The 25,407-nt window shown below is 39.5% G+C and overlaps 1 protein-coding gene across 2 annotated transcripts in view; it reads right to left on the bottom strand.

Moving 5' to 3' along the window:
* ppp2r5ca (protein phosphatase 2, regulatory subunit B', gamma a) overlaps window positions 1–21,065 on the bottom strand; it is a 68,927-nt gene extending 47,862 nt beyond the window's left edge. For both annotated transcript variants that reach the window (XM_048599648.1, XM_048599649.1), the window contains exons 1-3: window positions 20,857–21,065; window positions 13,783–13,893; window positions 3,191–3,283 (exon numbers count right to left, since the gene is read on the bottom strand). In XM_048599648.1, coding sequence (XP_048455605.1) covers window positions 3,191–3,283; window positions 13,783–13,893; window positions 20,857–20,925 — 273 coding nt within the window. In that variant the 5' untranslated portion in view covers window positions 20,926–21,065. The remainder of the gene's footprint in view (window positions 1–3,190; window positions 3,284–13,782; window positions 13,894–20,856) is intronic.
* Window positions 21,066–25,407: the final 4,342 nt, after the last annotated feature.

Here is a 25,407-nt window from a genome sequence, read left to right as displayed (position 1 = left end):
ATAATTAGGCAAAGATCCTAATGCTGATATCACATCTGTAATGAAGTACTGATCACAATTCCAGCCTTAAAAGGTGACAATTGCTCTGGACAAGGTTCCCCAACTATACTGATCCAACAAATCAGCACAAGCACAACTTATATTAAACTCAATGTTCATAAAAAAATTAGCTGGCATTATCACAGGAAGACAGATCCTAATCCTGATCTCTAGGAAATTCTTCACCGTGTGTTAGAATCTAACACCCTTCTGAAACTATTGCAGTCTAAACAAGTAATGCATGAACCTTCTATCCAGAACCAGATCAATTCTGGAGCTAACTGCATAGCATACAGATATTACGAGGAGGCAGTGGCATTGAGGTAATGTCAATAAACTAGCAATCCAGAGTCCCAGACTAATGCTCTCAGTCTATAAATTTGAATCTCACATGGCAGATGAGGAAATTTGAATGGAATAAAACAAAATGGAATTAAAAGCTGGCATTATAATATCCATGTAACCTGTTGTAACTACCCATCTGATCTGCTAACGCCCTTCAGGGAAGGAAATCAGTCACCCACATTTATGTGGATATTGAGGAACTGAGCAGTACAGTGATAGATAAAGAAGAGGTGCTCAGAAGGCTCGCAGCACTCCAGGTAGCTAAGTCACCAGTTCCAGATGAGATGCATCCTAGATTCCTGAGAGGGGGCGCAAATTATGGAGCCATTGACAGAAATTTTGCAGCTCTCTGAACACAGGAATAGTCTCGAGGACTGGAGGATTGCAAATGTGACACAAATTGTTTAAGGAAGGAGAAAGGGACAACCTAGACCTGTCAGCTTTACATCAATAGTGAGAAAACCGATGAAAGCTGTAACATGGGATAAGGTAAATATACACACAGAAAAATAAGTTAATACTAGACAATCAACATCGCTTTGTCAGGGGCAGGTCACGTCTGACAAATTTAATTGAGTTCTTTGACAAGGTGACTCAGGTAGTGGATGAGGGTTGTGCTGTTGATGGTGCATATTTGTATTTTCAAGAAAGCATTTGACACGGTGCCAGATGGAAGGTTGGTTAGCAAATTAGAAATGTTTGAGATTGAAAGGTCTTAGGCAGCATGGATTAGAAGCTGGCTAAAAGACAGGAAACAGTGTAGGTATAGATGGGCATTTCTCAAATTAGAGATGAAATGAAAGTGGCATTCCGAAGAAATCAGTGCTACGCCCTTGCTTTTCTGATTTATAGAAATGATTTGGAAATAAGTGTTGAGGGCAAAAATGTCCAAATTTACAGATAATACTAAGCTAAGAACAGTAAATTGTGAGGACGATGATGATCAACTTCAGAGGGACATTGACAAGTTGGCTACATGGGCAGGCACCTGGCAGAAGAATTTCAATTTTTATTTATTTATGGGATGTGGGCATTGCAGGCTGGTCAGCCTTTATTGTCCATCGCTAGTTGCCCTTGAGAAGGTGGTGGTGAGCTGCCTTCTTGAGCCACCTCAATCCACCTGAGAATGCAGAGAAATGAGAGGTAATGCATTTTGATAGAAGAAACAGAGATACAATACAACTTTGAAGGGAGCACAGCAGCAAAGGGACCTCCGAGTTCAAGTGCATACTTCACTGACGGTCGCTACGCAAGTTGGAACAGTTGTTAAGGAGGCTTATAGGATAGGATCCTTAGGTTTATAAATGGAGGCAGAGTATCAAAAGTAAGGAAGTGATGCTACATCTCTACAAATCATTGGTCAGACCATATTTGGAGTACTGTGTTCAGTTATGGGTACCTTATTTAAAGGAAGGATGTTAAAACCCTGGCGAAAATGCAAAGGAAATTTACTAGAATGATACCAGGAATGAGGGATTTTAGATACAAGGAAAGACTAGAGAAATTGGGTTTATTTCCTTGGAGCAGAGAAGATTAAAGAGGTGACCTTATTGAGGTGCTCAAAATTATGAACAATTTTGACATGGAAAGGGAGGATATTCTGGTACGTCTGTTACTCGGGGTCACAATTTCAAGACTGTCAGCAAGAGTAAGATGAGGAAAACTTCTTTACTCAGAGCGTTGTTAGGATTTTGAAAGCGCTGCTGGGAGAATAGTGGTTTGAATTGCATAGGAGGTTTAAAAGAGAACTGGATATATATTCGAAAGTGATGAAGTTGGAAGGCTACTGAGGTAGGGCTGGACAGCAGCTCTTTTGGGAGCCTGTACAGATATGATGGATCAAGCGGTCTCCTTCAGTACCACACAGTTCTATAATTCTATGGTTGACTTTTGACAGTCCTCTGAAATGCCCTAGCAAGCCTCTCAGACTAAGGGTGAGGTGAGTAATGCTCACATGCCATGAATGAAAAAAAACTCTGCAGAACTACAGTAAAAGGTTCTGCATATTTTTCAACAGTTCTACAGCTGCAACCCTTTTTCCAAGCCCTAAGTATCCAGTGACCAGACACAGATCTTAGCCTTCCCCATCATGATCTAAATAAGTAATATATTAAAAAACTAAAGAATGCAAACCACTCCCTGCCCAAGACACGACTGTTCTCAAGTACTGTGAAATCTCTATTATAACATACTCTTGTGATGCAAGTTCTTAAAGTATCTAAACTTCCATTGAATAATGTGTTCCAATCCCAGAATTTGGAGAGGTATGTTTCTCTCCTAGTGTCCTTTCCATTCTTCCCCCGCAAATACTAGCACAAACAAATGAATTAATACCTGTTTATGGATTGTCATGTTCAAAACAGCTGGCACAATGGCCAATACAATGACTACCATATTCAAAATAATTCATGGAATATCAATCGTTTTGAGGTAACTGAAACAGCACCCGATCATATTTTCATGAGGTGCTAAAGCATTTTGCAATGAATAAACTACTTTCACCAGTACTAATGTAGGCAAACAATATCACAATACTTGATAAGATTTGCATTACATTTTAAAAATACAGACTGAAATCAAAATTTAACCCATATATTCTATGCATCAGATCTGTTGTCAACAACTGCTGTGAAAGATCTAACTTAATGTGATCAGTTTGATTAACTAGAAGGTTGCCAAAGAATTAGAAAATGCAAAGAAGGAAGACATAGCCATCTACATTGCAGAATTATGTACATAATTTAAAACGGTTTTAAAATGGAAACATTGAAAATGGCATTATCAAATAGCTGGCTATTTCTCTTACCTGCATTACAAATTTCTGGTCAATGTACTTCTTTGCTATATTTGGTTGAAAATCAGGAGACTCTAAAAACCTCAAGAAAAATTCATACACCAACTGAAGAAAGAAAATTTTAATAAAGTTTATTAATATTAACAGATTACCAAGTTAAAATTACATTGCTTAAATAGATAATTTAAAAATGTAACCACGTTCTAATTTTAAACCACTTTTAGTTATATACCATTCCAGCTGAGCTGCAATACACTAAGTTGGCTTGTAGGTCATGTACAAATGGCTTATGGCAATCTGCCCACTACTTTTACCCCTCTATGGCTGGAAGGTGCTTGATTTCTGGCTGTTGAACCTGCAGTAACTACACAAAAATCAGAATCTTCTCATTTTTAAGCCAACAGTTCTTGAAAAGATATATACAAAAAGAATAGCAGGAGATATATTACTTCTTGGTGTGGATAAATTACTTCATGCCAAGACAGTACCCTTCGGCTCTTTATCCACATTCCAAGAACACTTCTGTCTCAGGTTATGTTTCAAGTGGAATACAAATAACTACTCCGCAATTAATTTTACTAATGTTTTTGTTTTTCCAGATTTATATAGGCCTATAGCTTCTTATTACCAATTGCTGGTGCTCAAATAGTAATTGCTTATTAGTAAAGCAATGCTAATTTGTATTAAGAAGCAATTGATGCTGGTTGCTCCATGCAGATTTTTATTTTAAAAGAATCAAAACACAAAAAGGAATCTTGCATGGCAAAACATTAAAAATTTTATGTAGACTTTTGGAACTATTTTTTACTTTTATCCGGAAGGGTTTTGTTTGGAGACATGCAAGCCTTTTAATATGGTTCTAAGGCAGGACCCAAATTGAATAGTACAGTCAAAGTAATCGGGCATCTTGAACTTTGGTGAGCCATAGAAAAAGATAGAGAAATAAACAGGAGGAGAATGGAGAAAGAGGATGAACTCGAGCGTGCATTCCTAATCAAATCAAATATACAAAAGATACAAGGGAGATGATTTGATTAACGGAGAAAAAAAGGGTAGGAAGAAATTTATTTTAAATTTGACATTTGTAGACTGTCGTAAATAAATGACAACATGAAGGAATCAAACTTATAAATCGATTATTTTCTGAGCAAGAGGGGTTACTGGCCATCATTAAGTTTACTAGCATTGTTAAATACTAGGTTACTTAACTTGGTGACAATTAACATTCAGATCAACTCCTTGATGATTATCATTGTGAGGTGAAACATTAGATGCCACTTTCACAAAGCTAACAGAGACATAGCAGGGTCTAAGTGTTCCTACCTCTGGATCAGATGGCATGGGTTCAAGTTCCATCCGACCTGTAGGTATGCCGCAGCATGTCTAAACAGGTTGTTGTATAAAACAAAGTGGCATGGCACAAATTGGCCAGCATCTTGTGGTAATTTTTAATTCACAGGGAATTCCTTTTTCACAATCTGCTGACTAATTTGCATGTTAATTGCATGCATTTCTCAGACTCTTTTTCCATAAAATCTAGTCCATTGTATATTGTAGATTCATTTCTGTATTTATGCAAGGGATTTAGGCAATGCTGACTGGGCGAGCATTTATTGCACATCCCTCATTGACTTGAGAATGTAATGGTGATCTGCCATCTTGAACCACTGCAATCCATTTGGTGTAGATACACCATAATGCTGGTAGTGAGGGAGCTCTAGATTATGAATTACTGACACTGAAGAAATGGCAATATATTTCCAAGTAGATGGCAACTATGCAAGAGGGGAACTTGGAGGTTATGGTGCCCCCATGTATCGTCCACCCTTGTCCTTCTTGATGGAAGTGATTCTGGGTTTGGAAAGCACTGTCTGAACAGCCTTGGTGAATTTGTGCAGTGCATCTTGTAGATGGTACACACTATTGCTGTTGAGTATGAATGGTTGAAGGGGTTAACGTGGATATGGTGACAATTAGGTGGGCTGCTTTATCCTGAATGATGGCAAGCTTGGAGTGTAATTGCAGCTGCACTCAGTGTCAGAGTCACAGAGCATGGAAACAGACCCTTCGGGCCAACCAGGCCATGGCGAACATAATCCCAATCTAAGGTGGTCCTACCTGCCTACTCCTGGCTCATATCCCTTCAAACCTTTCCCATTCTTGTACTTCTCCAAATGTCTTTTAAATATTGTAACTGTGCCCAGATCTACCACTTCCTCAAGAAGTTCATTCCACACATGAACCACCCTCTTTGAAAATCCACGCAAGTGGAGAATAATTCATCAAACTCTTGACTTCTCCCTTGTAGGCCGGCTTTGAGAAGTCATTTACCGCAGGATTCCTAGTCTCTGACCTGGTCTTGCTGCATAAGTATTTATATGGCTAATCCAGTTCGGTTTTTGGTTGATGGTAATCTAAGTATGTTGATAGTGGGGCAGTCACTGATGTTTGAATGTCAGGAGAGGGGAAGGGGAAGGGGAAGGGGAAGGGGAAGAAGGGGAAGTTAGATTCTTCTGTTAGAGATGGTCATGGCCTGGACCTGCATTGCATGAATGTTACTTTACACTTGCCAGCTCAAACTTAGATATGGTCCAGGTCTTTCCAACTGGGACATGGACTGCTTCAGTATCTGAGGAGTTGTGAATTGTGCTAAATATTGTGCAGTCATCAGTAAACAGCCCCACTTCTGACCTTAATAGAGGAACAGCCATTGATGAAGCAGCTAAAGATGGCCAGGCCAAGGACACTCCCCTGTGAAACTCCTGCAGAGATATCTGGAGCTGAGATGATGGACCTCCAACAACCACATCATCATCTTTTGTGCCAACTGTAACTTCAACAAGCAGTTCCCCTATTCCCATTGCCTCCAATGTTGCTGGGGCTTCTTGATGCCACAGTTGATATCCTCTGAAATTCAGCTCTTCTATTTGAACCTAGACTGTAACAAGGTCAGGAGCTTAGCTCTGTCAGAACCCAAACTACTGCTCAGCAAGTGTGACTTGAGAGTACTGTTGATGAGATCTTCCATCACTTTACTGCGTATCCTGTCTACATCTTTCTCTCAACTCCTTCAAACACAGTATAACCTTTACCATTTAATGCCCAACTTAAAGGCATCTATTCCAAGGTTCAAGAGAATCTCATGGAAATTTCCTATCTCCACTACACTAAGATCACCTGAAGAGCAAAGACAATAACATGCTTCTTTTCTACAGTTGAAACTGTTTATTTATATTTCTTTCTGCATTCTTTAACAGACTAGAAGTTCATGGAATTTATTAGTCACACAAACACTTATTCCTGCGGCTTCCACTTCCTATCACTTATCCACCAAGTCAAACCTTCTCCCACATCCGACTTTCCTAGCGTGGAACCTGTAACTTTTCTCTTAACCTCAGAATCACTGGAAATGTACCTCGATCTTCAATTCACTAAATTGCTAACCAATTTCTATACCTGGCCACCAATCTGAATTACATAATTTCCCCTCTCCTTTCAGATACCTTTCCTGCACCCTTCCATCATCTTTACCATGGCAAGAGGGGCACAAGTGGGGTACGAGGAGCTTAGAGAGGGACATTGCAAAGATAGGAGGGAAAGAGAGGCTACAAATTAGCAAAACCATTTAAACTGGTCAACAAGGAATACTCAACTAAGTGGAATCCGAGAAAACCTTCAAATCACGAGGTAGTGAACTCCTTGCAAGTTCACTTGTTACTATACTTGGGGGGGAAAACATTTAGTGGTTCCTAATGAATGAAAAATTTCATCTGTTAAATTTAAATCGAAGACTAAGATCAGAGATGTAGTAAAAAGGGTTGTAGCTGCTTGGTCAAAAGTTCCAACTTAGTATATGTGCGATCAAAATATGTTAGCTGTGACCCAAGTCTACAAAAAATGTGTTTAGGGCGATGGCTTTTCACCTGTAGAAGTATGTTAATTATTTCAGAAAAACAACATAGTAAACTTATGACTGTCATCTTGTTCTAATTGTTGTGAATACACACAGATGTTTAAGGACTCTCTCGATGGCTTTGGAGAAGTAGCTAAGCAAAGATGTAAGGACATAGGAGGTGGGGTTTATTGCTTTAATTACTAGGAAAATCTAGTTTTAACATGAATGCAGCGACTGTGCTAATAGATGTCTAGCAACCCTCTCTGGATTTATAAAGAGTTTTATTCCACAGATCCAGTAGTCAGAGTAAAGAAGAAACTCCAGAAGTTGATGCCTCTCTCCTGGAATCTTATTCTCAGAAACCATCAGATTCCCTGAAACTAGTTCTAAATACCAGTTTTCCTGTCTCTTAGCAAAACCTTATGTAGTGGGCTGTGACCAATTCTCAACAACTTGAATCCAAGTTAAATGAAATTAGAACTGAGCATTTATCAATCTACAGATATTTGCAATTCACTTTTGTCAACAAGATATTCAACTGATGTGAAAATTCATCACATTTCCATCCCTCTGGCCGACAGCAGTTATGTTTAGTAGTTAAATTTAACAAAAAAATTTCTAGTGTTAAGAGTGTGGGAACGAGGGGATATAGTTTTAATTCCATATCACAGCTTGGGTGTTAATTGGAGTTTGCTACTGCTTTAGAAATATTTATTGTGCATAATAAATGAATTATTTTGAGTTGAAAGAAGCCAGGTGAACATTTCTTTAGATTTTGATAATAGTACTAAAGAGAAGCAATTGGCTATTTTGGTAACTGAATCAACGCAATTACACTAATGATGTGATTGGAGGAGTGCAGGGGCTTGAGCATTTGCACCACCTTCTCATAACAACTTAAACATGGTGCTGTCAAGGAAGTTAATGCTTTCCTTAAGTGTTGTGGCTCTATGTTTAATAGAGTTCATTATTATAATCAATTAAATGTACTAATTCTGTTTCTATGAGAGTCCAAACACCTTCATGTCAATACATATGCAGAAAGTATTGTTACTATTTGACAGCATCACCTAATAACATGAATTAATAAGAATGAAAAAGTTGCCCCTGAAAATCTAAAAGTAGCCCTTGAGAAAAAATGTTGATCCTGGTATAAGTGAACATTTAAGGGGAACATAGTTATGCACGCTTGCTATGCCATTCAATACGATTATGACTGATTTAGTTGTGGTTTTCACTGCCCCGCCATAACTTTCAGCTCCCTCAAAAATCTATCCAACTCAACCTTTCATGAATTCAACAACTGTTTTGAGAAACAAAAAAAGAAACAATTCCCAACCCATCTTAAAAGTGGGACTTCTTAAACTGCGTCCCCTAGTCCTAGTCATTCCTACCGGGGAAAAACTGCCATAGAATTAACCCTGTCAAGTCCCCATAAGATATTATAGGTTTCAATCGGACCCTGTCTCATTATTCTAAATGCCAATGACTAAAAGAACCAAATCATAAAATAAGACCGTCAGCTCAGGAATAAGTTGAGTGAACCTTCTTTGAACTGGATGTTTTACATTTAATGCATGTTTAGTGCTATTACATCCTCTTCAAATAAGGAGACCAAAATTGTACATGGCCATGTATTGCTGCAGCAAAATTTCCCTACTTTTACATTCCATTCCACTTGCAATAAACATCAAAATTCCATTTGCCTGTCTAATCATCTGCTGTACCTACAAACTAACATTTTGTGATTCATGTATTAGGTCACCCAGAATTACCTGTACCTGTTTTGCAACCTTTAGCCATTTAAATATTATTTCACACAAACTGTCTTTCTATTGTTCCTGCCAACGAGCCAATTTCTCCATTCATGTTACATTCCACCTGTAAACTTCACCCCCAGTTAACCCATCTATATCACTGTAGAATTTCTGAAGTTTATAACCAAGACTTCTACAACGTCCATCATCTCTCTTTTAGATCCTAGGATGGATGCCATCTGGTCTTGGCGACATGTCAGGCTTTAGGAACAAGAGTTTTCCAACACCTTTCCTTTCTTGATCCTTTCAAGTTCTTCCTTCCTTTTCACTTCTTGATTTTCAAATGTCTGGGAAAATTTTCTAAGTCTTCCACATTGAAACTCAAAATACTCGGTTTGACACATTTCCTGGGCTCCCATTATCATATTCCGAGAGTCACACTGACTTACACTAGCTTTAATTATACTATTTTTATTTTCACAGAATTTAGTTGTTTTTGTGTTACTTGCTAGCTCTCTCTCAAATTCTACTTTCTCCCTTATGCAGTCATTCTTTATACCAGGGCTAAGTGTATATAGGGTTTTGCAGAGTTTAAAAAAATGATAGATAAAAGTAGCTTCCTGAATATCCTGCCCAATCTTCAAATGCTTCACCTCCACTCTTTTCTTGTATGGTTTCACTATTGCCAATTAGTAGTAACAACAGCATTTCTGTGAATGGATTCTCTTGCCATCTACCAAAGGTGAACACTTGAACCTCTCTATTCATCATTTCTCCCTTGGTGATATCACATGGTGTCAGCTTCCAGATTACAATGACTACACCTTGCTCCACCATCCACTATCTAAGTTGAATTCCTTGTCCCCTTGATGGACACCATCCTAGGATTTTAATGACGGGATAGTAAACATTGATTTTAAATTTTCCAAAACTCCCTGGAACTGGAAAGGTCCCATCAGATTGGAAAACAGTGAATGACTCCTTTATTCAGGAAAGAAGGGAGAAAGAAAGCAGGAAGCTATAGAACGGTTAGCGTGACATCTATAATGGGAAAAATACAGGAGTCTATAATTATGTGGGTTGCAGCAGGGCACTTAGAAAATCTCAATGCATCAGGCAGAGGCATTATTGTTTTGTGAAAGAGAAACCATGTATGTCTGACTTATTGGAGTTATTTGAGGAAGTAACAAGCAATGGAAATAATGGAGAACTGGTGGATGCACGGCAGTTAGATTTCCAGAAGACATGTGACAAAGGTCACAATCTAAAATAAAAGTTCATAGTGTATGGGGAGTAGATTAGCATGGATCGAGGAATGTTACCTACTGGAAGCATAGGGCAGGCAAAAAGATTGGCTGGATGAGACAAGTGGTGTACCACCGGGAGAAGGGCCTGAATGCATAGTGGCTAAATTTGCCAATGCTACAAAGATATGCAGTTAAAATGTTTCGCGACCGAAATGTTGTTTGTTGCGTACAGAGCACAGCTGCTCTACAAGATGGTTTCTGAGTCTCCGTTTGATTGCGCCAACGCACAGGAGGCCACATCAGGTACAGTAGACCAAGTTGACGGATATGCAGGTGAACCCACGTCTAATGTCGAAGGTTTGCTTTTTGCCTTGAATGGAGGTGAGGGGGGAGGTGTAGGGGCAGGTGTAGCACTTTCTACGGTTGCAGGGAAAGGTGCCGGGGGTGGTAGCGTCAATTGGGACTGTGGAGCAGATGAGGGAGTCATGGAGAGAGCAGTCCCTATGAAAGGCAGAGAGGGGTGGGGTTGGATTGTACGTGACAAAAGTGGCGGAGAATGATATGTTGGATGTGGAGGTTGGTGGGGTGATTTGTGAGGACAAGGGGGGATTCTGTCTTTATTTTTGTTTTTGTTGGGGGAGGGGAGGTGAGGGCAAAGGTGCGGGAAAAGCAAGAGATGCGTTTGAGGGCATTTTCAATCACTGGAGGGGGAAAGTTACCATCCTTGAAATAGGAGGACATCTGGGATGTGCGGGAGTGGAACGCCCCATCTTGGGAGCAGATGGGGTGGAGGCAGAGGAATTGGGTGTAGGGATCACATTCTTGCAGGAAGGTGGGGGAGAGGAGGTGCAGTCTAGGTAGCTGTGGGAGTTTGTGGGCTTGAAATAGATGCTGGTTCTAAGGTGGTCGTCAGAGATGGAAACAGAGAGGTAGGAAGGAGACAGAGTTTTAACTCCCCCTCCCACTCCCACTGTGACATGTCCATCCTGGGCTTCCTCCATTGTCACAATGACGCCACCTGGAAACTGGAGGAGTAGCACCTCATATTCTGCCTCCGGTGCCTATAGTCCAAAGGTGGATTTTACCAGTTTCAAAATCTCCCCACCCCCGGCCTCATCCCACGACCAACCCTCCCTCACGTCCCCACCTCCATGACCTGACACAACCTGTCCATCTTCACTGCCACTCCCACCTCACTGACTAATCCCGACCACTGCCTACATGCTCTCACCTATCACTATCCCACCTACCTTCCCCAGCCTCACCCCTCTTCTCTATTTATTTCTGAGCTTCCCCCCCTCCCCCATTTCTGAAGAAGGGTCCTGACCGAAAACATCAGCTTTCCTGTTCCTCCGATGCTGCCTGGCCTGCCGTGTTTCTCCAGCTCTACACTTTGTTATCTCACTTAATTGATATTTGGTATACGATTGGGGTGATTTATAAGGTTGGAAAAACTGAGCCTATACACACCACATTTTAGAAGAATCAGATGTAACCCTATGAAACTTATATATTTTGAGGGGACTTGATAGAATGGAGGCTGAAAGAATGCTTCCCCTTGTGGGAGGGACTTGAACGATGGACACAGTTTAAAATGAGGGACCTCCCATTTAAGATGGAGATAACATGGAATCTTTGAGAGTGATGAGTCTTTGGAACTCATGAGTGATGAGTCTTCCCCAGAGAGCAGTTGAGTCAAAACCATTGAATACTTTTATGCCAGATGTAGACAGATTCTTGACCAACAAGGGAGTCAATGTTTATCAGTGGTTGCTGGAACAAGGTCACAACCAGATCAGCTACATCTATTGAACAGTAGAGGTGGCTGGAAGGGCCAAATTACCTAATCCTGCTCTTAATTACTATGCTTGAATCACTAAGCTGTAGGACTCGTCAGACAATCTGACATGCATAAGACCTAACTTTATTTAACTGCTTATGGCCGTCACCACCGGCTATGCCACTCCATGTCTGCTATCTAAGACTGAACCAGACTGTTTGCAACCATGTCACTCTATTCAAGCGGAGCTTCCAAGCACATACCGTAACAAAAACCATTTACTTCTACTTCCAACACTACGCATTTCTATACTTTTGCTGCTGAAAATATAATCCATTCTTGTCATTGGCAAATTCTGTTAATCTAATATTGTCTTTGGCATTTTCTGATCTGCTACCCTTCCAAAGTTACGTCCTACTCCATATTTTAATTTTCTTTTACACCACAAGCTTCTCTGAAGCTTTATTCTTTACTCTAGCCTGTACTGTATATCCTCCTCATTTCAGCTCATTATTGGCAGACATATTTTCAGTTGCTCGTTTGCTCGCCAAGCTGTTGTTCCCAATTGTGCAGACATTTCATTACCATTGTAGGCAACATCATGTGCGACCTCTAATCAAAGCGTTGGTGTTCTGCTCTATTCTGAATTTATACGATCCTCTGGTGTGGTGGGTCTTGTCACTTCCGGTTCTGTTTTTGTTTAGCAGCGGTCTGTATACGGGGTCAATTTCTGTGTGTTTGTTAATGGAGTCCCAATTAAGACCTTAAAGACATATTTTCAGCAATAAATGCCCTCTCCAAAGTTATCTACTTAAACATCATCAGTTCACCACCACCTCTATCAAAAAACCTTTTTAACAAGTTTCGATTCCACTCCTAATGGCTGCTTTTTGGTTCAGTATCTATTTTTTAGTTAAGTTCCTGTGAGGCACCTTAGGGCATTTTTCTATATTAAAGGAACTATATAAATGCAAGTGGTCATTATCCTTTACCCTATACTGTGATTGCATGATAGTTGCTCCGATGGCAATTAGGTCATGTGACAACATCTAAATCACCCAATATAGTACCGGTGTCAATAATCAATTAAAATAAGTTGATAATGTTACAGAAATCAGAATCTTAGACCGATAAGACACAGGAGTCCATTTGGCCCTTTTGTCTCCCTTAGCTCTTTGACGTCTACCCTGGCAAGTGTACACCCCACCTGCTTTCTCCCTTTATGAATCAATCTGTGGGCTGAGTTAGAATCAAATTTCAAAGTTTGGGAACCACTTCTTTCAAGCATTCTAATTGTTTACCGTAGGACAATCTGCATGAAATTCCAAGACAGACTTTGAAACAAACTGTTCACGTTGGTTGATCTAGCAAATTTGCCAGGCATGGATCTCAGTAGATCAAAATTTTAAATGTAAACACACAAATTCACATGTTTAAAAAAATCTGAAGTACACAAAACACAACCAAAACTGTCTCATAAGTGTAGACAAATCAGTGACAACAGGGCATGGTCCAGAAAAATATTTCCTCTGCACCACTGAAAGACCTCCTCAGCAAAATGGTCTCATGATGATTCCAAAACCACACTGCTTCAAGGTCATTATCCACATCAGGGAAAGTATGTACCGCTGTATTCAGCAAATGAACAGGAAACATGAAATCAAATGCATCTTTTCAGATTAACAACAGCTCATGTGTGACATGTCACTAAATGATATTTAAGCAGTCCTTCACAGTTGTAAACATTTACATACTGCCAAAATTTCTCAGTATGACAATAATAATTAAAGAAAATTCACAACAGGTTTCAAAAGACAAGAAAAGAAATAAAAGTTTCCAAAAAAAAATTTAAAAGGCATCTATGAAATAAGACTCTCTTCTTTGGTTGTCAACGTAATGCATGACTATAGATAAGCATTCAGTACCTGTAGATGAGGCCACGCAGCCTCCAGCGTTGGTTCATCCTCTTCAGGATCAAACTCTGCTCCCGTAGGGTTAGAGGACGGTGGTAACGTTCGAAACATGTTCACTGCAAACTGAAAAGGTATTCCAGAGATCAGCAGTGTTTAACATTTGATAAAAAAAAACATTTTGGTACAGTTCAGCTACTGAAAAAGTATTTTAGAAATTCTAATGTCTCATTCTAGTTCAAAACTAAATGGTACTAGCTTGTAACATTAATTTTAAAATTAAAATATTGTTTGTACACAAGCTACAAATGATGCTCCAACAAAGACAAAATTCAGATCAGTGTATTGATAAGTATCTGCCTTATCAAACTATTTTAAGTAAATGAAATTAGGCCATTGAAGAAAACCCAACAAAATTTCTATACTGTTATGCATGTATAAACTAAAGATGTGATATGAGGACCAGAATGTAGATTGCAACAATGTAACATGTTAAGCATTGTTACATCACTTGTGGTTATTAAAAAAATCTCTTATTTTTTAAACACTCCTGACTGGGTAGAACTGTCAACATCTGATATTCGGATTTAATCTTTAGTAGCTAAATATCGTATTTGCAACAGAATACTATTTCTTTACAAACACACAGACTAAAACATACAAAAAGACCCCAAGAAAACAATTTTAATTGTTCTCAAAAGAAACTAATTCTTTACTAGTGCAAGATGCAAAAAAAGTGAACTTCAGTAACCTAAAAGAGGACAAAGTTGGAGATGGGTTATGAAGTTTCTGCATTGAGTAGCCTCAGATCTGGAGCGGCAAAATCTTGAGCATTTCACACTGTATACTCCAAAACCTGTTGCAGTGTGTGTTCTGACGAAAAGTTAAGTGCTCTCAAAAGGTGGTGGTTATCCTGTAAATTGCAGTTTTCACTGATGCAGGGAGAGCAAACCTCAGTGTCTTACAAGAAGAATCCACAGAGGGTCAATGGATCGAGGTGGTTTGCTGAAGGCATGAGGCAACTCAAAGCGTTTATCTACAGGCTCCTGGAGGGACAGCAAGACATACAGAACAGATGACAATGTTGTCTGAACTACACCACAGCTGCCTTAATTCATCATAAAGACTATTACATAGTACTTCCAATAACATCACCCAACCCTGACCCTGCCTCATTACATCTCTGCTGATGAAACCTTCATCCAGGTCTGTTACTGCTAGACTTAATTTTTCAGTGCACATCTGGCCTTTAAATATTCCTGCCGAAAATATGACAACATCCAAAACTCTAAGGCCTATCACCCAGATTGTCTTAAGTTACACTCAACCATCAATCTTGAGCTCATTGACTTACATTGAGAAACTGTTTAGCCAGGCCCAATATTAAAATTCTCATTTTTTTCCCAATTATCATTATTTCTATCTAATCACAAATCGCTAATTTTGCACTTCTCCATTTCTTGACACCTTGTATTTTAATCATTCTCCCACTGGTGGCAAGCATTCACTTGGCATGCCCTAGGATTTGGAAATCTCTCTACACCTCCCCATTCTCCATAAGATAATCCTTAAAACCTACCTTTTTGACCAAGCAAATGCATGCGTGTCTCTGTCATATTTTTGCATTGTAATGCATGAAGTGCTAAGGGATGTTATATTATTTTAATACCTTCATATGAGGACCCACTGTTGTAAAAATTTTAAAAACTGTGTGATATGTCCAAAATCATAGACATTTACAGTACAAAAAGTTAGTCAATTGTATCTGTACCAGCTCTTAGCTGAGTAATCCAAAACTATTCAGCCTAACTTTAAAACAGCAATGATTTACATGAATTAAAAGAATTCAAAGTAATGATAAAAATATTCAATATTTAATTTATATTGTGATTTCATTCTCTTTATATGCACAATAGATGCCAAATAGAATAGCTTGGTTTTTATGTTTTGATTCTGAAATTGCAAAGTTTTTTTTAAGAGCTATTACGGATATTGGATGGATGCCAAATAAAACTGAATTTTGACAGTGGTGATGGAAACTTTGATAAAACCACAATGTGAATTTTATAGTTTGCCAATCAATTGCTTAATGTGCACTACAATCCATTTTGGCTTGATTTAAATCAACGTAGTACTGTATAATTGGAGGCATATGCAACAAACTTTACTCTTTGAAGATTTAGATGAAAGGCATAACTTCAAAGCCATTTTGATAGATTAAAAACTCCGAATTATTCAAATTTTGACAGGTGACCTATTGATTCTTTCCCTGCAGAATAGTTTCCCAATTGAACCCTAAACCCATTTGCTCCAATAAATCTAAAAGACATGTGTCTCTTGAATCAATTTGTCTTTTGTTTCATTATTAAGTAAAAATATAATTTTAGCTCCCAAGTTTCTACATTTAACACATACCCCTGCTAATGAAATCAGGTCTTAATTGTGATTACCTACCCATTACAATTTGACGGCTTTCATCATCTAACAAGATTTCCCTACCAAATACATTTTTCTCTCAAAATTCTGCTTTCTAAAGGGACAAGACCCTCTTTTCAGTGTTTTAATCACTTAATTGCAACCATCCTTTCGCTGTTACTTTCTAGAATGACGTCAGTAGGAAATTGAACAATACTACCACATATTTAATTCCAGGTCACTCAAAGACTTGAAAGCACTCCTTCCATGAGGCAATTCACACGCACTTCAATCCAATATAATATTCACTGTTTGTTGCAGTGTCCTCTGCACTGAGCAGACCAAAACAGATTAAATAATTACTTCACTGAACGTAGCTGTCTTACCAGCATGTGTAGTCCAAAACTGTGCCTTTGCATTCCCACATGGACTGTCCTCAATCTCTTATATTATTTCAATGAAACTCAAAACACACCTCAGAAATACCTGAACAATGTTATTTCAAGGAGTTGGATTATTGCTCTTGCAGCTAAAGGGATCAAGGATAATGGGGGAAAAGTGGGAAGAGGCTATTGAATTGGATGATCAACCATGATCATAATGAATGGCATAGCAGGCTTGAATGGCTAAAGGGCCTATGCCTACTCCTATTTTCTACATTTCCAACTTCAAATCTTAGCCAAATTCTCTGTTGTGATTCTTGCGATGTAGAACCTATGTACAAGGGAGGAGTGACACATTTAAACTGCAGACTCTAAAGTCAGAGCAGCACAGCCAAAAGTAAAAACCAAAATATGGGCCTGCCTTAACACATTATGGAGCTGGAGGAAGACAGCAGGCCAGGCAGCATCAGAGGAGCAGGAAAGTTAATGTTTCGGATCAGGACTCTTTTTCATTTCTGTAGAAGGGTCCTGACCCGAAATGTCACCTTTCCTGCTCCTCTGATGCTGCCTGGCCTGCTGTGTTATGTCTGACTCCAGCATCTGCAGCTCTTGCTATCTCTAATATGGGCCTGCCTTTCTCTTAAGAATACATTGAATAATATTTTTTCATGTTTTTTGGTAGGTATATTTCCAATGACACTCTCTCCATTCATTGACACAGTTATTCTTTCTTAATCACAGTACCACACATTATCCTTGGACTACTAAGCAGCTTGCAAGTCATTAACCCACCACTTCCTTCCTGTGATTGCTCGATCGGCTATCCATAACTGAAACACTTGCATAACTTCTAGTCTTCAGTTTTTGTAAAAGGTAAACACCTGAAATGCCATAATCCATCTTTTTACTTTACAGATCTGTAACTTGCTCTTTTAATTCCAATACAAGAGTGCACACTGAACATATTGGCATTGAGCTCCAGGTCTTACAATTTACAATGCTGCCTACTTTTGAGTCTTATTTTTTTTAAAAAAATGAAGCTTCTACTAAATAGGTGAAGAAATTAAGATTTCGAGTTTATTATTAATTATGTTATATCATCTTCATGCTGTTTCGTTAATGTTTTTGGTCGAAATACAGTCATAAAATTATTTTATCACCTTTGCTACGAACAGATATTGGAAGATTTCATGCCTTGTCTTCTTTACAATGCTAGCTTACATTGATACCTGTGGTAAGTAGCTGCAAAATGTGAGGTCTAATTGGAGTTATGATTAAATGATTAATCTGCATCTTTAAGAATGATCTATATTTTATTTTGTGATAAATGACTGGATTACCACTTAAAATAACAAGACTTTTTTCATCACATGACAACATATGTTGCCTTAAATGCTCTGCTCCCCTCATCTACTCTAGCCTGTCTCTAGCACTCGCACTAAATTTTCTTCTTTCTCCCCCCACTTACGGGCAGATCTTGATACACAGCAGCAAATTCCGGAACCACACATGCATCTTAGAAGAATACTGCCCGTCTTCGTCTGAAATTGTCACACCCTCTTCTTTCAGGTCTAATCCTGACTTTGTAAACAAATCTGCTAACAAAGGTGGTAACATTGTCATTTGGCACACTGACCTCTACCTTGCAGAAACTGAGTGCCGACTGTCAGACCCCACTTATCTTCACTGTACCACCCCAACACTGAACATCAAGCTATCGTTTCTATTACGTCATTTTACCTCATCTCCTCTGGGAGATCTCCTAACCCCAAAATCATCATCATCTTCCCAAAATCCACAAACATGATTGCTCTGACAGATATATCTTTCCAGCCTGCTCCTGCCTTATTGAACTTACGTTTTCCCCCCCATCTTGTCTCTACCGTTTCCACCCCCCTGCTCTATTATCTAATCTCTTTCCATCTATACATGATTCCTGACACTTTATGTCAGCTCCACAATTTCCGACTTCTTGCCTCCAGCTGCCTCCCCTCCACCATGGATGGCATTTCCTCTACATGTCTATCATCTATTAGGATTGTCTGCGAGATCTCAGTTTCTACGTGGAAAGGAGGTCAGAACAGTCCCCATTTACTATCACCCTCCCCTGCCTGGCTGCACTCATTCTCAGTTTAAATAATTTCTCTTTTTACTCATCTCACTTTCTCCAAGTTAAAAGAGTACCTCCTCGAGTCTCAGTTATGTATGTTCCTTTGTGGGGATCCTCTCACAACCTTTTCTCTAGTACGTGATGACTGCTTTCATCCGAAATTGGAAAAATTAATCAATTTTGCTTCCAATTTCTAGCTTTCTCTCACCTTCTCCTGGACAATCTTTGACTCTTCCCTTCCTTGACATCTCTTGTTTTATTTCTGGGGACAGATTGTCCACTCATACCCACTACAAATGCACCAACTCTCACAGTCACCTTAATTACATTTCCTCACCATCACTCCTTTAAGCCGCATAGTTGCACAGCTACTCAGAGGTTCCGCACATGCCAATTCGTATGCCAACACATTGACTTCAGATTCTGGAAGCTCCTACCGCACGCAAACCTCAAGGATCCATTTGGGGGGGACAGGGTGGAGTGAAATTACAGGGAGCCTATTCCTCACCTTTAGCAGTGTCCAATTCATTTCCCATACTTCTGCCCTCATCTCTTGCCCCCATTGAGAACAATAGTGTTCTTCTTACAGTCCACATTTTCCACACCACCACCGTCTACATTCAAGGACCACCTCAATCATTTCTGCCACCTCACTCAGGCTACCACCACGACATATCCTCCCCTCCTATGCTGATATGCTGCAGGGACAATTCTCTCCATGACACCTTGTCCTCTATCCCTCCTAACACCTCTTTAACCCTCCTATGCAAATCGCTGAACGTGTAACAGTTTGATCATTTTCTTCTCCCTCTTCTCTATCCAAGGCCCCTAACACACTTCGCGGTGACGCAGTGATTTCCTTGTACTTTTTATATTCATTTGCAGGATGAGGGCATCACCAGCCAGGCTAGCATTTATTACCCATCACTAATTGTCTAGAGGGCAGTTAAGAATCAACCGCACTGCTGAGAGTCTGGAGTCACATGTACGCCAGACCAGGGCAGGATGGCAGTTTCCTTCCCTAAAGGGTTAGTGAACCAGATGGATCTTTCCTGAAAAATCAATGGATTAGTGGTCAACATTAGACAGGAAACTGCCATCCTGCCCTGGTCTGGTGTACACGTGACTCCTGGCTCTCAGCAGTGTGGTTGATTCTTAGCTGCCCTCTGGGCAATTAGTGATGGGTAATAAATGCTAGCCTGGCTGGTGATGGCCTCATCCTGCAAATGAATATAAAGAGTACAAGGAAATCACTGAATTCAAATTCCACCATCTGCTGTGGTGGGATTCGAACCTGCATCCCCAGACCACTATCTGGGTCTCTGAATTAACAGTCTGGCTACACTCAATGCAGCCTCCTCTACACCATAGGAAGACCAATACAGAATGGGTGACAGTTTCGTGGTACACCTCTGCTTTGTCTATGAGAAAGACCTCGACCTTCCAGTTGCTTGCCATTTTCATAAATTACTTCATTACAGGGTAACATTTGTGCTCAAGGGCTGCTGCAGTGTTCCACTGAAGTCCAATGCAAATTGGAGAAACAGCACATCATTTTCCAATTAGGCACTTCAGAGTTCAACAACTTTAGGTCACAATCTCTGTCCTCCATTTTAACAACAATCTCTTTTCTGCAGCCATTAGCACACTCCATTGCCTATTGACCTTGGGCACCCTTACCAACTGTACCATTTGCTATTTGATCCCCCTTTTCTACTTTTCCAGCTATCTTCAATTCTGAAGAGTCACATTAGACTTGAAACATGGTTCTCTCTCTACAGTTGCTGTCAGGCCTTCTGAATTGCTTTTTTCTCCTATTCATTTGTGGGATGTGGGCATCACTGGCTGGGCAGCATTTCTAGCCCATCCCTCATCCCTCCAGCACTTATTTCTATTTATGATTCAGTATGCATGCGTGAACATTTACAAAGCCATTAATTTGGAGTACGGTGTATAGTTCTGCAGGAATATTATTCAAATCCCAAATTGACAAGTTCAACTTTAGTGGTGCCAGTGTGACAAATTTCATTTGGAGTATTTTTACTTTTTCCATTGGCAGCCAAATTAAAGTAATTTTTACAGACATAAATCGATAAAATCTACATGTTCACTCGCTATCAAATGTTAACTAGTTATCCCTGGTCAAGGATAGTACAGTAATTATGCCGACAAATTACTTACCACATGTACTACTTCTGGGTAAATAGGTTCTGTGATAACGTTGCGGTTGTGTGTGATATATTCCACCATTTCGCTCAAAGCAGCCCTTTTCACTTCCTTCCATTTCAAATCACTAAGTGGATCAGCAATAAAGTCAAAAAGGACACAACACTGACGCAGTTTTTGAATAAAAAGCTTTTCTTGTTCAGGTGCAGGAACATCTGCAAATACAAGAAAAAAGGTCACATTTGTTTCTTAAAAGACTGCTCAGAGTCAAAGCCTGAAAGTTATCTTTGTTTTAAAGTGGTTAAAAGATGAAAACAATCTTTATGCTGAACGTATTCAGATCCGGACTAACACAGCAAGCACATATAGTCTACGCTATGAATGTCACAGTTACCAATATTACACAAGGGAATGTAACAGTTACAGAGAAACAGGATTCAGTTACACAAAATTTCAAATTTATGCAGCAACAGTACAACTGGCAACTACTAACAGCCTATGTTAAAAGCAGGACAAATCTAATCGATCTAATTACTCATCCACCAGCCAACTCTAAGTGATGGAAGGTGTTGTGACAATGTTATCAAGTAACCCTAAGCAATAAAATGCTCAGTTTCAATTCTACCAGGCTACTCAGCTCATAACTTCAACAAATGTTTCATCCAAACTTGGAAGAGAGCACTCAACTGAAGAGGGACGGAGATCATGGCACCAAGATAAAATTTACATGAGCATGGTATTAAGGAACCTTAGCAAAATGGAAGTCAATGGAAAATCATAGGAAATGCTCTTCACTGATTGGAATCATAGCTGGCACGCAGGAAGTAGGTGAATCGTGAAGATCAATCACCTCAAGTTATAAAAATATTACTGCAGTGTTCCTCAGAGTATGCCCTTGGCCCAAACATCTTCAGCTGCTTCAAAAATAACCACTCTCCTAACATTAAGTTAAAAGTTGGAATGTTTGCTAGCCAGTGCATAACAGTCAGCACCATTTCTAACTCCGCTGACAGTGAAGCAGTTAATTGTTGTACATGGCTAAGTCTGGACAACATCCAGGTTTGGGCTGTAACATTCATGCCTTCTAAGGGCTGGGCAATGGCCATTTCCAACAAGAGAGAATCTAACAGTGTCCCCTTGCCATTCAATGACATTAACACTGTTCAATTTCCCCAGAATCAACATCCTAGGGGTTACCGTTGACTAGAAACTGAACAGGAACATCCCTATAAAATTGTGACTACAAGAGCAGGTCAAAGGCTGGGAATTCTACAGTAAATAACCACATCTCCTGACTCCCCAAAAGCCTGCGCTCTATATACAAGACAGACGCTCCTACCTATTTGAATCAGTTTGGCTTCAACACTGAAGGTCAACTCCATGCAGGACAAAGCAGCTTGCTTGATTGGTACCCTATTCGCCAATTAAGCGTTCACTCCTTTCACTATACACCAGCCCACAGTGGCAGTAATGTTCATCAGCTACAAGATGTACTGTAACAATTCACAAAGACTCTTTTGAAAGCAGCTTCCAAGCCCATGATCTCGGGCACCTAGAGGGACAAGGGCAGTCAGTGCACGCCAAATTACCACGTGCAGTTGCGTGCCTGCATCTCCCCACCCCCAGCTGCTAAAACCACACACCATCCTGATCCAAAACAATACCACTGTCCCTGGATCACAATTCTGCAACTCCCTAACTGCAGTCCGGGCAATGAGACAAAAACACTTTCTCAAGGGCAATTAGAGATGGGTAACAAATGATAGCCTAGCCAGCAACCTTGTCCTATAAAAAAAAAAGCAACATAGCTACCATCCATTACTTGCTAAGAAAAAAAAAGTTTGCATTTCAAAAACTGGTCAGTTTTACATAATAACCCATTCTACAGCTACATGCATTATTTAGACAGAATTTCAAAACCATAGCATGCATTCAAACCTGCTCTAATAAAACTGTAAGTTCATAAAAACACACGCTTACATGTGGGAAAATAAAGTGTCAATTTTGAAATGCATATAGTTTGAACAAACACATGAATAAAAAAGAACTGACGAGTGGCAAATTTAGACCTCAAACTTTTGCTCTGGGTTAGGGCTGTATAAAAGCTAAAGCTGCGCACCTGTACTAGCAACTACAAATCCACAAATGCAGTTTTCATCAAATGGTGATGCAGAAGTAAGCATATTTAAGTCAGTGTAGCTACTGAGGGAAACAGTAACAGTGCTCCACAGAGTAAGTGAGGTACTGTTGCATTCTTCATCAGCAGTGACTTACGCTTGAGCCACAAATCATGCACCTTCAGAATACAGCCCCATAACCTGTTGGATTGCTTAGAACAGGATGTAGGCAGTCAGTAAACAAAATATCCATGTTTCATTGGGAAAATTTGAGCTTATGAGTAGGAGTATATTATGTCATGGCCGAAGAAAGACAGGTTGAGGCATATGGTAAGTATATACATAATTTTTGGGGCTGTAAGAAAAGGTTTGACTTTTATACCACAATCTACAGTGTGCACTTTCACTCCAGTGACTGTACAGCCTTGCTCCAGAGGAAAATGTTTTTGAGTCTATTATATCAAACCTTAGTTTAAAGATATTGATTATACTACTTAATGTTCTATACTTGAAAGAGCATAAGTCAAGATCAGGCAACCTGCCCTCACTTTGACCCTCAAGCTCAAACTCTGGTGAAATAGGACTGCACCTCTGAGGATGAACACATTTCTCCTGAGGTTTGGGACTGAATAGGGATACTGTACTTCAACTGAAGTTTCACCAAGATCCTGTAGAAATGAGGCACCACATCCTCACTTTTGTACACCAACTCTCAAGAGCAAGATACCATTAAGAGATCTGTATAAATGGACCCCAAAATTCCAACTGTTCTTTTACGTCTCTCTGAAATAGTCTGATTTAATCTTCTTGGATCTGGAAGTAGCGACTCCACACTGAACTTGAATGGCCACTGATTTGTCCACTTAGTGTATTCAAGTATCTTTGTAGCTTCTTTCTATACACTACTTTCCACACCCTCTAATATATACAATTCCTTATAGTTTCATTCAAGAACAGAACCCTTAGGAATATGACTGGTTATGCCCTGCAAATCAGAATGCATTCTCTTTATCAGAGATAGTAGAAACTGCAGATGCTGGAAAATCTGAGATAACAAGGTGTAGAGCTGGATGAACACAGCAGGCCAAGCAGCATCAGAGGAGCAGGAAGGCTGACGTTTTGGGCCTAGAGTCTAGGCTTTAATTTTCAAGAGTTCTGTGGTATACATAGCTATACAGTGTGTTCATTTAGATACCCTTTCATTTTTAATAATCAAGGGACTTCATTAAACTTGTCTTCTGAAAATCTACATAGGCAACACTCATGCCAAAGACCTCCTCAAAAAATTCCAACTAAGCGAGCCAGACTTGGACTACTCTTCGCAGTTTCAAATCAACTTGGTCAATTCAATCTAAAATTGTTGGAAATTGCACCTCTTTAGGCTATTACAGAAACCATTTTCATTTCCTCAATGGTGTTGTACCCCTGCAGATGATCCTTTTCCAGGCTCAAATTCCCATGTCTCACCAATCTTCTAATGAATTAAGAGTGCTAACAATAGAAACCAGCATCTTAGGTCCACTTTGTGCTGCTTGTAAGTTCCGTGATAAACAAAAGTGAACAATGTACTCAAGATGCAGTCTGCACAGACCACCATACAGTCAAGCATAACTTTCTTGCACTCGCATTCCACAGTTTCAGCCAGGGGATTCAACCACCTCTTAGTTTTGGTGATTAGCATTTTGAATTGGTTTGACATGTTTAGCATTGACTACTAAAACTCTTGCACTTTCAGCTTCACTTTCGTGGAGTAAACAGTTTTCATGGAATAAATTAATCACAACCTGGAGCCAAATACTTGAATTAACCTTTGCTTTTTAAAGAGATCTATGGTGTAAATAGCTAGTCAATTAATCAATTTTTAAAATGGAGGGGAATAATACACAATGCATTGTTCTGTTGCCAAGATGAAGAAGCTCTCTCTCTTTCAGGGAACAAAGTCCAATTGTTAAACAGATAACAGTCCAGACCACAGTCCAAGTCTCATTGTGATTTGGAGGAAACTCTTAGAAAAATGTTCAACTCATTCCAAACTCAGGTTAGTGCACCCACCATTCTGTGAATGTTACAAATGATAGTCAGCAAGCAACATCTGGAGTACAAAATGCATACAGGATGATGTTGTTTTAGCCATTAAAAAGTGTCTTAGATTGCATATTTTTCCCCCACACAAAGTGACAAAGGTATCAATAAGATTATATTTCTTCATGTTTGCTGTGACACTGTTGGAAGCTATTTTGTGATTTTAGTCAGAGACAGTAAATTTCAGAAGTAATTTTAAAATGCATTTGTTGCAGTATTTAATAAAAGGCAAACAATGAGGAAATTAGCAAGAGGTCTTCATCGAAGCAAACTATTCAGCATGTGAAAACAAACCAAATTTGTTCTTATGCGCGTTGTTGTGATAGTAAAACCTTCTACCAGCTAAACAATAGCTTTCATTCCTTAA

The sequence above is a fragment of the Rhincodon typus genome, chromosome 8, assembly GCF_021869965.1.
Source record: "Rhincodon typus isolate 14 chromosome 8, sRhiTyp1.1, whole genome shotgun sequence".
Taxonomy (NCBI): domain Eukaryota; kingdom Metazoa; phylum Chordata; class Chondrichthyes; order Orectolobiformes; family Rhincodontidae; genus Rhincodon; species Rhincodon typus.
Note: the sequence above shows the minus strand (reverse complement) of the source record. Positions and strands in the feature narration are given on the sequence as shown.